This window comes from Ranitomeya variabilis, chromosome 4 (genome assembly GCF_051348905.1).
Source record: "Ranitomeya variabilis isolate aRanVar5 chromosome 4, aRanVar5.hap1, whole genome shotgun sequence".
Taxonomy (NCBI): Eukaryota; Metazoa; Chordata; class Amphibia; order Anura; family Dendrobatidae; genus Ranitomeya; species Ranitomeya variabilis.
The window spans coordinates 9299120-9315231 of NC_135235.1; the positions used below are offsets into that span (position 1 = coordinate 9299120).

At 53.0% G+C, this 16112-nt stretch overlaps 1 protein-coding gene across 1 annotated transcript in view; it reads left to right on the forward strand.

Moving 5' to 3' along the window:
- GFRA1 (GDNF family receptor alpha 1) overlaps nucleotides 1-16112 on the forward strand; it is a 337336-nt gene that overhangs the window by 288998 nt on the left and 32226 nt on the right. The window contains exon 4 of the mRNA XM_077257918.1: nucleotides 2736-3072. Coding sequence (XP_077114033.1) covers nucleotides 2736-3072 — 337 coding nt within the window. The remainder of the gene's footprint in view (nucleotides 1-2735; nucleotides 3073-16112) is intronic.

The following is a 16112-nucleotide window of genomic DNA, read 5'->3' on the forward strand; positions in this document are numbered from 1 at the left end:
AGACGGTTTCTGTGTTGGGGAAGGTACAGTTCCTACTGTGGGTCTGGACTGTCTGGGGTGCCCTGGTCACAAGGACGGTGATTCCAGTGAGGCAGCTTTCCCCTGTGAGCCAGCACTGGCAGGAGTCAGTGTGTGGAGCCGGAGCTCCTGAAAGGTAACTCCAAGTAACAAGGGGTTACGGGCAGAGAAGTATCTGCCATTGGAACAGACTGTCGATGGTTAATATGTCTTGTTGATGTAAATAATGAACTGTTTGTGTTATGGTTTATGATGTCTAATAAACCGAATAAGACTGTTTATGTGGAGAAACCGTTCCTGAGTGCTTAAATCCAATGCCAAGCGAGTGTTCCCCAACCCACTCAGGTAGCGGTTCACCACAGGACCCATCCTGGTATGTATGTCCACATCTTGGTATATGACCCCATCCTGGTATATGTGGCCCTCATGCTGGGCATCATCCTGGTGTATAGCCACATCCTGGTATATGGCTCCATCCTCGTATATGTCCCCATCCTGGGCCTCATCCTGGTATATGTCCTCATCCTGGGCCTCATCCAGGTATATGTCCTCATCCTGGGCCTCATCCTGGTATATGTCCCCATCCTGGGCCTCATCCAGGTATATGTCCTCATCCTGGTACACTGTGTGCAGAATTATTAGGCAAGTTGTATTTTAGAGGATTATTTTTATTATTGATCAACAACTATGTTCTCAATCAACCCAAAAGACTCATACATATCAAAGCTTAATATTTTTGGAAGTTGGAGTGGATTTTTTTAGATTTGTCTATCTTAGGAGGATATCTGTTTGTGCAGGTAACTATTACTGTGCAGAATTATTAGGCAACTTAATAAAAAACAAATATATTCCCATCTCACTTGTTTATTTTCACCAGGTAAACCAATATAACTGCACAAAATATAGAAATAAACATTTCTGACATGCAAAAACAAAACCCCCCAAAATGAGTGCCCAATATAGCCCCCTTTCTTTATGGTGACACTCAGCAGCCTCCATCCATAGATTCTGTCAGTTGCTTGATCTGTTTACGACCAACATTGCGTGCAGCAGCCACCACAGCCTCCAGACACTGCTCCGAGAGGTGGACTGTTCTCCCTCCCTGTAGATCTCACATTTTATGAGGGACCACAGGTTCTCTATGGGGCTCAGATCAGGTGAACAAGGGGGCCATGTCATTATTTTTTCTTCTTTGAGAGCTTTACTGGCCAGCCACGCTGTGGAGTAGTTGGAGGCATGTGATGGAGCATTGTCCTCCATGAAAATCATGTTTCTCCTGAACGATACCGACTTCTTCCTGTACCACTGCTTGAAGAAGTTGTCTTCCAGAAACTGGCAGTAGATCTGGGAGTTGAGCGTCACTCGATCCTCAACCCGAAAAGGTCCCACAAGTTCATCTTTGATGATCCCAGCCCATACCAGTCCCCCACCTCCACCTTGCTGGTGTCTGAGTCGGAGTGGAGCTCTCTGCCCTTTACTGATCCAGCCTCTGGCCCATCCATCTGGCCCATCAAGAGTCACTCTCATTTCATCAGTCCATAAAACCTCTGAAAAGTCAGCCTTCAGATATTTCTTGGCCCAGTCTTGACGTTTTATCTTATGTTTCTTGTTCACAGGTGGTCGTTTTTCAGCGTTCCTTACCTTGGCCATGTCCCTGAGTATCACACACCTTGTGCTTTTTGTTACTCCAGTAACGTTGCAGCTCTGAAATATGACAAAACTGGTGCAAATGGCATCTTGGCAGCTTCATCCTTGATTTTCCTCAATTCATGGGCAGTTATTTTGCGCCTTTTTTGCCCAACACGCTTCTTGCGACCCTGTTGGCTATTTGCCATGAAACGCTTGATTGTTCGGTGATCACGCTACAAAAGTTTGGCAATTTCCAGACTGCTGCATCCCTCTGCAAGACATCTCACAATTGTGGACTTTTCAGAGCCCGTCAAATCTCTCTTCTGACCCATTTTGCCAAAGGAAAGGAAGTTGCCTAATAATTAAGCACACCTTATATAGGTGATGTCATTAGACAACACCCCTCCTCATTACAGAGATGCACATCACCTGATTTACATAATTAGCAGTTGGCTCTCAGCCTGAACAGCTTGGAGTAGGACAACATGAATAAAAAGGATCATGTGATCAAAATACAACTTGCCTAATAATTCTGCACACAGTATATATATGTCTCCATCTTAGTATATGGCCCCATCCTGGTATATATCCCCATCCTCATCTTGGTATATGGCCCACAAGCTGGGCCTCATCCTGGTATATATATTTGCTGTTGTTCAATTCGTAGAAAATAAACAATAATCGGTGCTCCTCACCTTCCCTCTGCTCCCACGCCATGCGGCATCCTCTTCTGATGCCGGCAGCTGACTTCGGCGTTTGACGGGAGCGCATGACATCATTGCCAAACACCCCTGGTCACATACATACTGCCGTCAGCTGTTGGTCTCTGATTGGCAGCAGCGTGTATTGCGGCGCACGGACCAGATGGGTCTGCTCAGACGCACATTCAGATGAAGTAGGGTCTGGATGTGAGTCCTCGGGGCTGGTGTTGGTTGGCCCCTCACCCGATGTCAATCGGTGCTACCACGGTCTTTTCTCCCCCTAGTCTGGGTTTGAACAGTACCATTGTGTACCATTGGAGAGTGCGCTGTGGTTGGTAGCAGTATACAGTAGATACTAATACACTATTCTGCTTTTTATCTTTTCAGAGCCAATTATCTCAAAGGGTAACGATTGCTTGGATGCAGCGAAGGCGTGTAACCTTGACGACACGTGTAAGAAGTATCGATCCTCCTATATAACGCCCTGTACTAACAGTATCTCCAACGAGGTCTGCAACCGGCGGAAGTGCCACAAAGCGCTGCGCCAGTTCTTCGACAAGGTCCCGGCCAAGCACAGCTACGGCATGCTGTTCTGCTCCTGTAAAGACACGGCCTGCTCCGAGCGCAGGCGCCAGACCATCGTTCCTGCATGTTCATACGAGGAGCGGGAGAAGCAGAACTGCCTGAGCCTGCAGGAGGCCTGCAAGACCAACTACATCTGCAGGTGCCCACCCTCCCTATGTCTGACACCCGCATGTGGGGGGGACAGGGCGCTGAGGGCTCACTCCACACCATGCACACCGTCCCTCTCCTGCATGTGGGGGGTACAGGGCGCTGAGGGCTCACTCCACACCTCGGGGGTGTTCACACCATGCACACGGTCCCTATGTCTGACACCCGCATGTGGGGGGGACAGGGCGCTGAGGGCTCACTCCACACCATGCACACCGTCCCTATGTCTGACACCCGCATGTGGGGGGTACAGGGCGCTGAGAGCTCACTCCACACCTCGGGGGTGTTCACACCATGCACACCGTCCCTATGTCTGACACCCGCATGTGGCGGGTACAGGGCGCTGAGGGCTCACTCCACACCATGCACACCGTCCCTATGTCTGACACACGCATGTGGGGGGGACAGGGCGCTGAGGGCTCACTCCACACCATGCACACCGTCCCTCTCCTGCATGTGGGGGGTCAGGGTGCTGAGGGCTCACTCCACACCATGCACACCGTCCCTCTCCTGCATGTGGGGGGTACAGGGCGCTGAGGGCTCACTCCACACCATGCACACCGTCCCTCTCCTGCATGTGGGGGGACAGAGCGCTGAGGGCTCACTCCACACCATGCACACCATCCCTCTCCTGCATGTGGGGGGTACAGAGCGCTGAGGGCTCACTCCACACCATGCACACCGTCCCTCTCCTGCATGTGGGGGGTACAGGGTGCTGAGGGCTCACTCCACACCTCGGGGGTGTTCACACCATGCACACCGTCCCTCTCCTGCATGTGGGGGGTACAGAGCGCTGAGGGCTCACTCCACACCATGCACACCGTCCCTCTCCTGCATGTGGGGGGACAGAGCGCTGAGGGCTCACTCCACACCATGCACACCCTCCCTCTCCTGCATGTGGGGGGACAGAGCGCTGAGGGCTCACTCCACACCATGCACACCCTCCCTCTCCTGCATGAGGGGGGTACAGGGTGCTGAGGGCTCACTCCACACCATGCACACCGTCCCTCTCCTGCATGTGGGGGGTACAGAGCGCTGAGGGCTCACTCCACACCATGCACACCGTCCCTCTCCTGCATGTGGGGGGTACAGGGTGCTGAGGGCTCACTCCACACCATGCACACCGTCCCTCTCCTGCATGTGGGGGGACAGAGCGCTGAGGGCTCACTCCACACCATGCACACCGTCCCTCTCCTGCATGTGGGGGGTACAGAGCGCTGAGGGCTCACTCCACACCATGCACACCGTCCCTCTCCTGCATGTGGGGGGTACAGAGCGCTGAGGGCTCACTCCACACCATGCACACCGTCCCTCTCCTGCATGTGGGGGGTACAGGGTGCTGAGGGCTCACTCCACACCATGCACACCGTCCCTCTCCTGCATGTGGGGGGACAGAGCGCTGAGGGCTCACTCCACACCATGCACACCGTCCCTCTCCTGCATGTGGGGGGTACAGAGCGCTGAGGGCTCACTCCACACCATGCACACCGTCCCTCTCCTGCATGTGGGGGGTACAGAGCGCTGAGGGCTCACTCCACACCATGCACACCGTCCCTCTCCTGCATGTGGGGGGTACAGAGCGCTGAGGGCTCACTCCACACCTCGGGGGTGTTCACACCATGCACACCGTCCCTCTCCTGCATGTGGGGGGTACAGGGCGCTGAGGGCTCACTCCACACCATGCACACCGTCCCTCTCCTGCATGTGGGGGGTACAGAGCGCTGAGGGCTCACTCCACACCTCGGGGGTGTTCACACCATGCACACCGTCCCTCTCCTGCATGTGGGGGGTACAGGGCGCTGAGGGCTCACTCCACACCATGCACACCGTCCCTCTCCTGCATGTGGGGGGTACAGGGCGCTGAGGGCTCACTCCACACCATGCACACCGTCCCTCTCCTGCATGTGGGGGGACAGAGCGCTGAGGGCTCACTCCACACCATGCACACCGTCCCTCTCCTGCATGTGGGGGGACAGAGCGCTGAGGGCTCACTCCACACCATGCACACCGTCCCTCTCCTGCATGTGGGGGGACAGAGCGCTGAGGGCTCACTCCACACCATGCACACCGTCCCTCTCCTGCATGTGGGGGGACAGAGCGCTGAGGGCTCACTCCACACCATGCACACCGTCCCTCTCCTGCATGTGGGGGGACAGAGCGCTGAGGGCTCACTCCACACCATGCACACCCTCCCTCTCCTGCATGTGGGGGGTACAGGGTGCTGAGGGCTCACTCCACACCATGCACACCGTCCCTCTCCTGCATGTGGGGGGACAGAGCGCTGAGGGCTCACTCCACACCATGCACACCGTCCCTCTCCTGCATGTGGGGGGACAGAGCGCTGAGGGCTCACTCCACACCATGCACACCGTCCCTCTCCTGCATGTGGGGGGACAGAGCGCTGAGGGCTCACTCCACACCATGCACACCGTCCCTCTCCTGCATGTGGGGGGACAGAGCGCTGAGGGCTCACTCCACACCATGCACACCGTCCCTCTCCTGCATGTGGGGGGACAGAGCGCTGAGGGCTCACTCCACACCTCGGGGGTGTCCACACCATGCACACCGTCCCTCTCCTGTCTCATTGACCTGAAGTGACCGCATTCTAATTTCTGCCACAAGCCCCATTGTGTGATGTGTCCACGTGGAAACCTGCGGCTGATGCCGAGAAACGCCGCTCATTGCGTTCCTGCCGAAATGTGCCGCGAGCCGGAGCGCGCCTGCTGCGCAATCTGGAGGAGGTTGTGGGTGCTGCAGAATCCAAGCTGTATGGAGAGTGTACCCCGGTATAAGGACGCGGTATGGAGAGTGTACCCCGGTATAAGGACGCTGTGTGAGGAGTGTACCCCGGTATAAGGACGCTGTGTGAGGAGTGTACCCCGGTATAAGGACGCTGTGTGAGGAGTGTACCCCGGTATAAGGACGCTGTGTGAGGAGTGTACCCCGGTATAAGGACGCTGTATGAGGAGTGTACCCCGGTATAAGGACGCTGTATGAGGAGTGTACCCCGGTATAAGGACGCTGTATGAGGAGTGTACCCTGGTATAAGGACGCTGTATGAGGAGTGTACCCCGGTATAAGGACACTGTGTGAGGAGTGTACCCCGGTATAAGGACGCTGTATGGAGAGTGTACCCCGGTATAAGGACGCGGTATGGAGAGTGTACCCCGGTATAAGGACGCTGTGTGAGGAGTGTACCCCGGTATAAGGACGCGGTATGGAGAGTGTACCCCGGTATAAGGACGCTGTGTGAGGAGTGTACCCCGGTATAAGGACGCTGTATGGAGAGTGTACCCCGGTATAAGAACGCGGTATGGAGAGTGTACCCCGGTATAAGGACGCTGTGTGAGGAGTGTACCCCAGTATAAGGACGCTGTGTGAGGAGTGTACCCCGGTATAAGGACCCTGTATGAGGAGTGTACCCCGGTATAAGGACGCTGTATGAGGAGTGTACCCTGGTATAAGGACGCTGTGTGAGGAGTGTACCCTGGTATAAGGACGCTGTATGGAGAGTGTACCCCGGTATAAGAACGCGGTATGGAGAGTGTACCCCGGTATAAGGACGCTGTGTGAGGAGTGTACCCCGGTATAAGGACGCTGTATGAGGAGTGTACCCCGGTATAAGGATGCTGTGTGAGGAGTGTACCCCGGTATAAGGACGCTGTATGGAGAGTGTACCCCGGTATAAGGACGCTATATGGAGAGTGTACCCCGGTATAAGGACGCGGTATGGAGAGTGTACCCCAGTATAAGGACGCTGTATGAGGAGTGTACCCCGGTATAAGGACGCTGTGTGAGTGTACCCCGGTATAAGGACGCTGTATGAGGAGTGTACCCCAGTATAAGGATGCTGTGTGAGGAGTGTACCCCAGTATAAGGACGCTGTATGAGTAGTGTACCCCGGTATAAGAACGCTGTATGGAGAGTGTACCCTGGTATAAGGACGCTGTATGAGTAGTGTACCCCGGTATAAGGACGCTGTATGGAGAGTGTACCCCGGTATAAGGACGCTGTATGAGTAGTGTACCCCGGTATAAGGACTCTGTATGAGGAGTGTACCCCAGTATAAGGGCGCTGTATGGAGAGTGTACCCCGGTATAAGGACGCTGTGTGAGGAGTGTACCCCGGTATAAGGACGCTGTATGAGAGTGTACCCCGGTATAAGGACGCTGTGTGAGGAGTGTACCCCGGTATAAGGACGCTGTATGAGGAGTGTACCCCAGTATAAGGACGCTGTATGGAGAGTGTACCCTGGTATAAGGACGCGGTATGGAGAGTGTACCCCGGTATAAGGACGCTGTATGAGTAGTGTACCCCGGTATAAGGGCGCTGTGTGAGGAGTGTACCCCGGTATAAGGACGCTGTATGGAGAGTGTACCCCAGTATAAGGACGCTGTATGAGGAGTGTACCCCGGTATAAGGACGCTGTGTGAGGAGTGTACCCCGGTATAAGGACGCTGTGTGAGGAGTGTGCCCCAGTATAAGAACGCTGTATGGAGAGTGTACCCCGGTATAAGGACGCTGTATGGAGAGTGTACCCCGGTATAAGGACGCTGTATGGAGAGTGTACCCCGGTATAAGGACGCTGTATGGAGAGTGTACCCCGGTATAAGGACGCTGTATGGAGAGTGTACCCCGGTATAAGGACGCTGTATGGAGAGTGTACCCCGGTATAAAGACGCTGTATGGAGAGTGTACCCCAGTATAAGGACGCTGTATGAGGAGTGTACCCCAGTATAAGGACGCTGTGTGAGGAGTGTACCCCGGTATAAGGACATAGTATGAGTGCTGGCCGCGGTCACGCCTCTCAGGGGTGAAGGTGCCATCAGCTAATAAAATGCCAGAGTCACAGAACAGATCCCGGAACAGCAGAGCAATTAATCTAATTATCTCCTCAGTCATTAGCTGGAGCGGAGGCAGAGAGACTGGTAATGAGGGCAGCGAGATGTCACTGAGCAGAGGTACACCTGATGAGATACATCGCTGAGATACCTGGACACTAAATAGTGGGATACATACATCCAGATATACTGGGGTCCCACTATCGAATCACAGACAATGCGACAGCATTGGTGCTCCGAGTGTCAGTGCTCTGAGTGTTCGTTCTCTGTGATCCGAGTGTCGATGCTCCTAGTGTCAGTGCTCCGAGTGTCTGTGCTCCGAGTGTTCTCTGTGCTCCGAATGTCGGTGCTCCTAGTGTCAGTGCTCCGAGTGTCGCTGCTCTGTGCTCCTAGTGTCAGTGCTCTGAGTGATCGTTCTCCGTGCTCCGAATGTCGGTGCTCCTAGTGTCAGTGCTCTGAGTGATCGTTCTCCGTGCTCCGAATGTCGCTGCTCCTAGTGTCCGTGCTCCTAGTGTCGGTGCTCCGAGTGTCTGTGCTCCGAGTGTCTGTGCTCCGAGTGTCTGTGCTCCGAGTGTCTGTGCTCCGAGTGTCGGTGCTCCGAGTGTCTGTGCTCCGAGTGTCTGTGCTCCGAGTGTCTGTGCTCCGAGTGTCTGTGCTCCGAGTGTCTGTGCTCCGAGTGTCGGTGCTCCGAGTGTCGGTGCTCCGAGTGTCTGTGCTCCGAGTGTCTGTGCTCCGAGTGTCTGTGCTCCGAGTGTCTGTGCTCCGAGTGTCTGTGCTCCGAGTGTCGGTGCTCCGTGCTCCAATCCTCTCGCATCAGAGAATCACAGTACAGCTGCAGAGGAGACGGAGTAATTAATTTTTCCATCTCCTCCATTGCCGGCGTCTGTGGGAATTTCACTGCACTAGGGTGATACCTGAGTTCAGTTCGATGTTTCACAAGGACCCATGGAATTATATGGGTGCGTGCGATCCGAATTCAGTATGCTACAATGTTTTTTCCTGTTCTATTGTCATCCGATCCAAGCAGGAAAAAATAACGCAATTGAGGACAGAAGAATAGGATTAAATTGGTACGAATGCAATCTGATGGCCTTTACTGGCCATTAAAATGGGGGAACCCCCCCATCCCCCCCCAAAAAAAATGGCATAGGGTCCCCTATAATTAATAACCAGCAAAGGCTATGCAGATCGTTCAGGGCTGATATTAATAGCCTAGGAAGGGGACATGGATACTGCCCACCCAGACTATAAACATCAGCTCTCAGCCGCTCCAGAAAAGGCCCATCTATAAGATGTGCCAAATCTGGTACTTAACCTCGCTCTTCCCGCTTCCCCACTAGCGGTGGCAAGTGGGGTGATAGTTGGGGGTTAATAATAATAATGATAATAATAATATTTAATAATAATATAATAATATATATTGTATTTGTATTGCCAGGTGACATCAAGCCCAGAGGTTAGTAATGGAGAGGCGTCTATAAGACACCCCCATTACTAAACCCTTAGTCACATTGCATAAAAACAGAGACACCCAGAAAAAAGTCCTTTAATTAAAAGAATGACACAGACTCCTTTATTGAATCTATATTAAACCATACTCACATCATTGCCCATTCCACAGAAGAAAATATTTTATTTTTTTTTACTTTTTTACTCACTTATATAACGCCATTAATTCCGCAGTGCTTTACAGACCTTATTGACACTGTCCCCATTGGGGCTCACAATCTAAATTCCCTATCAGTATGTCTTTGCAGTATTCTTCACCTGTCTGCAGGAAAGATAATAATCCATTTGTTCCGTCACGGGTCCAGCTCTGCTACATCTAGATGGCAGGCTGCATGGTTACATGATGTGACCATACAGCCTGCCATCCAGCAGAGACACTGAGCAGTGTCTGCTAGCACTACTCAGTGTCTCGCGGTGAACTCCTATGACCTGACTGTCATCACAGCGAGCGTGAGAAAGTTCTAACACTCATGGTGCTGTCAGAAAGGTCCTGGGAGTTCACAGCCAATGTACACAGTTCAAGCGTACGAGCGAGGTTAGAGCTTTTCCAACAGCTAGAAATAAGAAGGTTGGGGGGCTGGAGATAAGGGTGGGCAGGAGATTGTGGGGTGGAGGCTGGAGATAAGAAGGGTGGGAGGCTGGAGATAAGAAGGGTGGGGGGGCTGGCGATAAGAAGGGTGGGGGCTGAAGATAAGGGTGGGGGCTGGAGATAAGAAGGATGGGGGCTGGAGATAAGGGTGGGGGGCTGGGGATAAGAAGATAAGAAGGATGGGGGGCTGGCGATAAGAAGGGTGGGGGGCTGGAGATAAGAAGGGTGGGGGGCTGGAGATAAGAAGGGTGGGGGGACTGGAGATAAGAAGGGTGGGGGGCTGGAGATAAGAAGGGTGGGGGGCTGGAGATAAGAAGGGTGGGGGGACTGGAGATAAGAAGGGTGGGGGCTGGAGATAAGAAGGGTGGGGGGCTGGAGATAAGAAGGGTGGGGGGCTGGAGATAAGAAAGGTGGGAGTCTGGAAATTGCAGGAGGGGTGACAGGACGATTTTGCTTCTTTTAGAGCGGTGGCACATGATGGATTTCAGTCTTGTTTCCTCTCTGTCATTTACACAGTGATACAATCGTCAGTGTACCCCACATCTCCGGGCAGAGTGCCCCCTTAAAGCACAAGGGAAGAAGATGGAAGATCACGAACATGTTGCCTACCTGCGGCTTCACACGTGTCTGCGCGGGGGAGGGGTTAATGGCTGTTATTTACCCGGCAGGTTCACATGGAGGAGCGATACTGTCCTTCCTTCCTTCCGTGCAGGATTATCATTATCTCCGCTGACATCTCCATCTCTGCTGAGACCTGACACATTGTCACAAAGTGATTTATCTCAGAAACAACAAATTATTGCCAGGAAGTTTGTCTCCTTCCAAATAATTCCGATAAAAGGGAGCGAAGACAAAATGGCAATGAGCGCAAGGAAAGACGGCGCGAGGGGAGAGGATACTGACTGTGAGCCCCCCGGCACAAAAAAGGATAATAACCTGACGCATGTTATCAGCAATACAGCACATTATATATCTCATATCTGTCCATCATATCAACCCCGGTGCATAACTTCAGCCCCCCAGTGTATAACCTCCGTTCCCCTGGTGTATAACCTCCATCCCCCCGGTGTATAATATCCATCACCCCGGTGTATAACTTTCAGACCCCCATTGTATAGCCTCCGTCCCTTGGTACATAATCTCCGCCCCCGTTTATAACCTTTGTCCCCCCGGTGTATAGCTTCCAGCCCCCTGGTGTATAACCTCCACCCCCCTATTTATAACCTCCATCCCCTGGTGTATAACTTCCGTCCCCTGTGTATAATCTCCTCCCCCCTGCTTATAACCTTCGTCCCCCCGTGTATAGCTTCCAGACCCCTGGTGTATAACCTCCAGACCCCCAGTGTATAACATCCAGACCTCCAGTGTATAACCTCCAGACCCCCAGTGTATAACCTCCAGACCCCCAGTGTATAACATCCGGCCCCCAGTGTATAACTTCTATATCTGGCCCCCAGTGTATAACCTTTAGACCCCCAGTGTATAACATCCGGCCTCCAGTGTATAACCTCCAGACCCCCAGTGTATAACCTCCAGACCCCCAGTGTATAACCTCCAGACCCCATTGTATAACCTCCAGGCTCCCAGTGCATAACCTTTAGACCCCCAGTGTATAACATCCGGCCTCCAGTGTATAACCTCCAGACCCCCAGTCTATAACATTCGGCCCCCAATGTATAACATCCGGCCTCCAGTGTATAACCTCCAGACCCCCAGTGTATAACCTCCAGACCCCCAGTGTATAACCTCCAGACCCCCAGTGTATAACCTCCAGACCCCCAGTGTATAACATCCAGACCCCAGTGTATAACCTCCAGACCCCCAGTGTATAACATCCGGCCCCCAGTGTATAACCTTTAGACCCCCAGTGTATAACATCCGGCCTCCAGTGTATAACCTCCAGACCCCCAGTCTATAACATTCGCCCCCAGTAAATAACATCCGGTCTCCAGTGTATAACCTCCAGACCACCAGTGTATAACCTCCAGACCCCCAGTGTATAACATCCAGACCCCAGTGTATAACCTCCAGACCCCCAGTGTATAACATCCAGACCCCATTGTATAACCTCCAGGCTCCCAGTGTATAACCTTTAGACCCCCAGTGTATAACATCCGGCCTCCAGTGTATAACCTCCAGACCCCCAGTCTATAACATTCGGCCCCCAGTGTATAACATCCGGCCTCCAGTGTATAACCTCCAGACCCCCAGTGTATAACCTCCAGACCCCCAGTGTATAACCTCCAGACCCCCAGTGTATAACATCCAGACCCCAGTGTATAACCTCCAGACCCCCAGTGTATAACATCCGGCCCCCAGTGTATAACCTTTAGACCCCCAGTGTATAACATCCGACCTCCAGTGTATAACCTCCAGACCCCCAGTCTATAACATTCGGCCCCCAGTAAATAACATCCGGCCTCCAGTGTATAACCTCCAGACCCCCAGTGTATAACCTCCAGACCCCCAGTGTATAACATCCAGACCCCAGTGTATAACCTCCAGGCTCCCAGTGTATAACCTCCAGACCCCCATTGTGTAATCTCCGCTCCCCTTCCCCACCTGGTGTATAACCTCCATCCCCCCATCCGATTTATAACCTCCAGACCCCTAGTGTATAGCATCAGACCCCCAGTGTATAATATCCAGCCCCCGGTGTATAATCTCCAGACCCCGGTGTTTAACCTCCGTCCCCGGGTGTATAACCTCCAGACCCCCATTGTATAACCTCTATCCCCCCGTTGTATAATCTCCACCCCCCAGTGTATAACTTCCAGCCTCCTGGTGTATAACCTCTGTCCCCCCCGCCTGGTTTATAACCTCCAGACCCCCAGCGTATAACATCCGTGCCCCGGTGTATAATCTGAAGACCCCCAGTGTATAACATCCGGCCCCAGTGTATAACCTCTAGACCCCCAGTGTATAACCTCCAGACCCCCAGTGTATAACATACGGCCCCAGTGTATAACCTCTAGACCCCAGTGTAATAACATCCGGCTCCCAATGTATAACCTCCAGACTTCTAGTGTACAACATCCGGCCTCCAGTGTATAACCTCTAGATCCCCATTGTATAACATCCGGCCCCCCGATGTGTAACCACTAGATTCCCTGGAGTATAATCTCCAGCCCCTCGCTCCCCCCGGTGTATAGTTTCAGTCCCCCCAGTTGTTTAACCTCCTTCCCTCACCCTCTCAGTGTATACACTCCAGTCCTTCACCAGACCTCCTCTGGTATCAGCACAAACACAGCTCCCCCTCCGGGAGCTTCATTGCCAAGTGGCTGCATACAGCCTTACATCACCAAGCACAATGCTGAGTGTCGGATGTAGTGGTATAAAGCCGCCACCACTGGACTCTGGAGGAGACGGGTTCTGTGCAGTGACGGATCACACTTCTCTACCTGCGTCTGATGGAGAAGCCTGGGTTTGGTGATTCCAGGAGGACGTGTCCCCCCGATGGGTCTGTTGACTCCTGGAGGACGTTAATCCCTGACTGCATTGTGCCCCCTGAACTGATGTTGGAGGGGGATAATGCCATGTGCTGTTATCAGGGAGCGTAGATAGAGGACAGAGAAGCTCCCGGCGGTGGCTCTGGGGTGCACATACTTTTCTGATGTGCTGCGGTATATCTCGGCTCTGTAGACATCGCCTCTCTCTCCTGTGTCCACCTTGGGCTCATGGTCGTGCTCATGGTCGTGTTCATGGTCGTGCTCATGGTGGTGTTCATGGTCGTGCTCATGGTCGGATCCTGTGCTGGGATCTGATCTCTGTGACCGTCCGTCAGTGACACGGGGCGACTGCAGAGGACGACATTCATGTCCTCCTCCAGCCTCAGCCGGCGGCTCCTGACAGCGGTAAATGAAGTCTTCTTCGCAGCAGATGGCGGCCGCTTCATCAAAACTTACATTACGGAATAGGACTGAGGACACGACGCCAACAAAGCAAGGACATAAAGCTGACGGCCAACATTCCTATACATTACCGAGGAAGCAGGAAACGAGAGGGCGAGAAATAATCACATTGTATCAGACTGCTGCATTCATGTATTAAAGGGACACTCACCCCAAACATCCGCTGACTCCACCCATCACAGGGCGGCCATAGGGTCACATAAGAGAACCTCAGAGGGTGTGATAGGGTCACAGCTGTACGAGGGGGGATGGGGTCACATAAGAGAACCTCAGAGGGTGTGATAGGGTCACAGCTGTACGAGGGGGGGATGGGGTCATATAAGAGAACGACGCTGGGCGTAATGAGGTCACCTGAGGGATCCGCATGGGAGGTGATAAAATGGAAATATAAATTTATTGGGAAAACCCACCGCGTTTCGGCTGCATCGGCGTCCTCAGGGGTTGTGACACTGACACGGGTTGTGTTTTTTGTTATTCTCATTTTATCGGTTCCGGTGAATTAGCCGTTCTTTGCCTTTGGGAGCGCCCGTCACCTGGATCCTCTCCTCCTGCTGACCCTTCTTATAGCCGTTCTTTGCCTTTGGTAGCGCCCGTCACCTGGATCCTCTCCTCCTGCTGACCCTTCTTATAGCCGTTCTTTGCCTTTGGGAGCGCCCGTCACCTGGATCCTCTCCTCCTGCTGACCCTTCTTATAGCCGTTCTTTGCCTTTGGGAGCGCCCGTCACCTGGATCCTCTCCTCCTGCTGACCCTTCTTATAGCCGTTCTTTGCCTTTGGTAGCGCCCGTCACCTGGATCCTCTCCTCCTGCTGACCCTTCTTATAGCCGTTCTTTGCCTTTCGGAGCGCCCGTCACCTGGATCCTCTCCTCCTGCTGACCCTTCTTATAGCCGTTCTTTGCCTTTGGGAGCGCCCGTCACCTGGATCCTCTCCTCCTGCTGACCCTTCTTATAGCCGTTCTTTGCCTTTGGGAGCGCCCGTCACCTGGATCCTCTCCTCATGCTGACCCTTCTTATAGCCGTTCTTTGCCTTTGGGAGCGCCCGTCACCTGGATCCTCTCCTCCTGCTGACCCTTCTTATAGCCGTTCTTTGCCTTTGGGAGCGCCCGTCACCTGGATCCTCTCCTCCTGCTGACCCTTCTTATAGCCCTTCTTTGCCTTTGGGAGCGCCCGTCACCTGGATCCTCTCCTCCTGCTGACCCTTCTTATAGCCCTTCTTTGCCTTTGGGAGCGCCCGTCACCTGGATCCTCTCCTCCTGCTGACCCTTCTTATAGCCGTTCTTTGCCTTTGGGAGCGCCCGTCACCTGGATCCTCTCCTCCTGCTGACCCTTCTTATAGCCTTTCTTTGCCTTTGGGAGCGCCCGTCACCTGGATCCTCTCCTCCTGCTGTCCCTTCTTATAGCCGCTGGCTGTGTCACTCTTGCCTAGTAGCCGCTGACCTTCTGGCTGTTCCAGGTGCTGCCTCGGGTCATGTCCTCAGTCCAGGGTGGGTTTTGCAGGTCCTCCGATGTGAGACCATCTAATGGCCCCAGAAGTCGGACTCGTTATCTTCCGCTTTGATCATAAATGCCTTTTCATGAATTCTCTGATCAATGAAGGATTATAACAGGCGCTGCCCCTCCCTCCCACACATTAATGGACATGAAAGCTTCTGTGTCCATTTACAACCATTTATTGTGAAGAAACGTTCACTCCGTGATGTATGTGACCCCCCAATGCCAGATATCCCAGGCCAACTACTCATCCATTATCCAGGATTTAACCCCTCAACTCCTACCATCACTCCTCATATCTGGTTTGTTTAGGGACGCTCATCTAAAGCCCAGACTAATAACCTGTGACATATAATGGGAGGAGGACTGTGATCTATGATGGAAGGAGGACAGTGATCTATGATGGAAGGAGGAAAGTGATCTATGATGGAAGGAGGACAGTGGTCTATGATGGAAAGAGGACTGTGATCTATGATGGAAGGAGGACAGTGGTCTATGATGGAAGGAGGACAGTGGTCTATGATGGAAAGAGGACTGTGATCTATGATGGGAGGAGGACAGTGATCTATGATGGAAAGAGGACTGTGATCTATGATGGAAAGAGGACTGTGATCTATGATGGAAGGAGGACAGTGGTCTATGATGGAAGGAGGACAGTGATCTTTGATGGAAGGAGGAAAGTGGTCTATGAT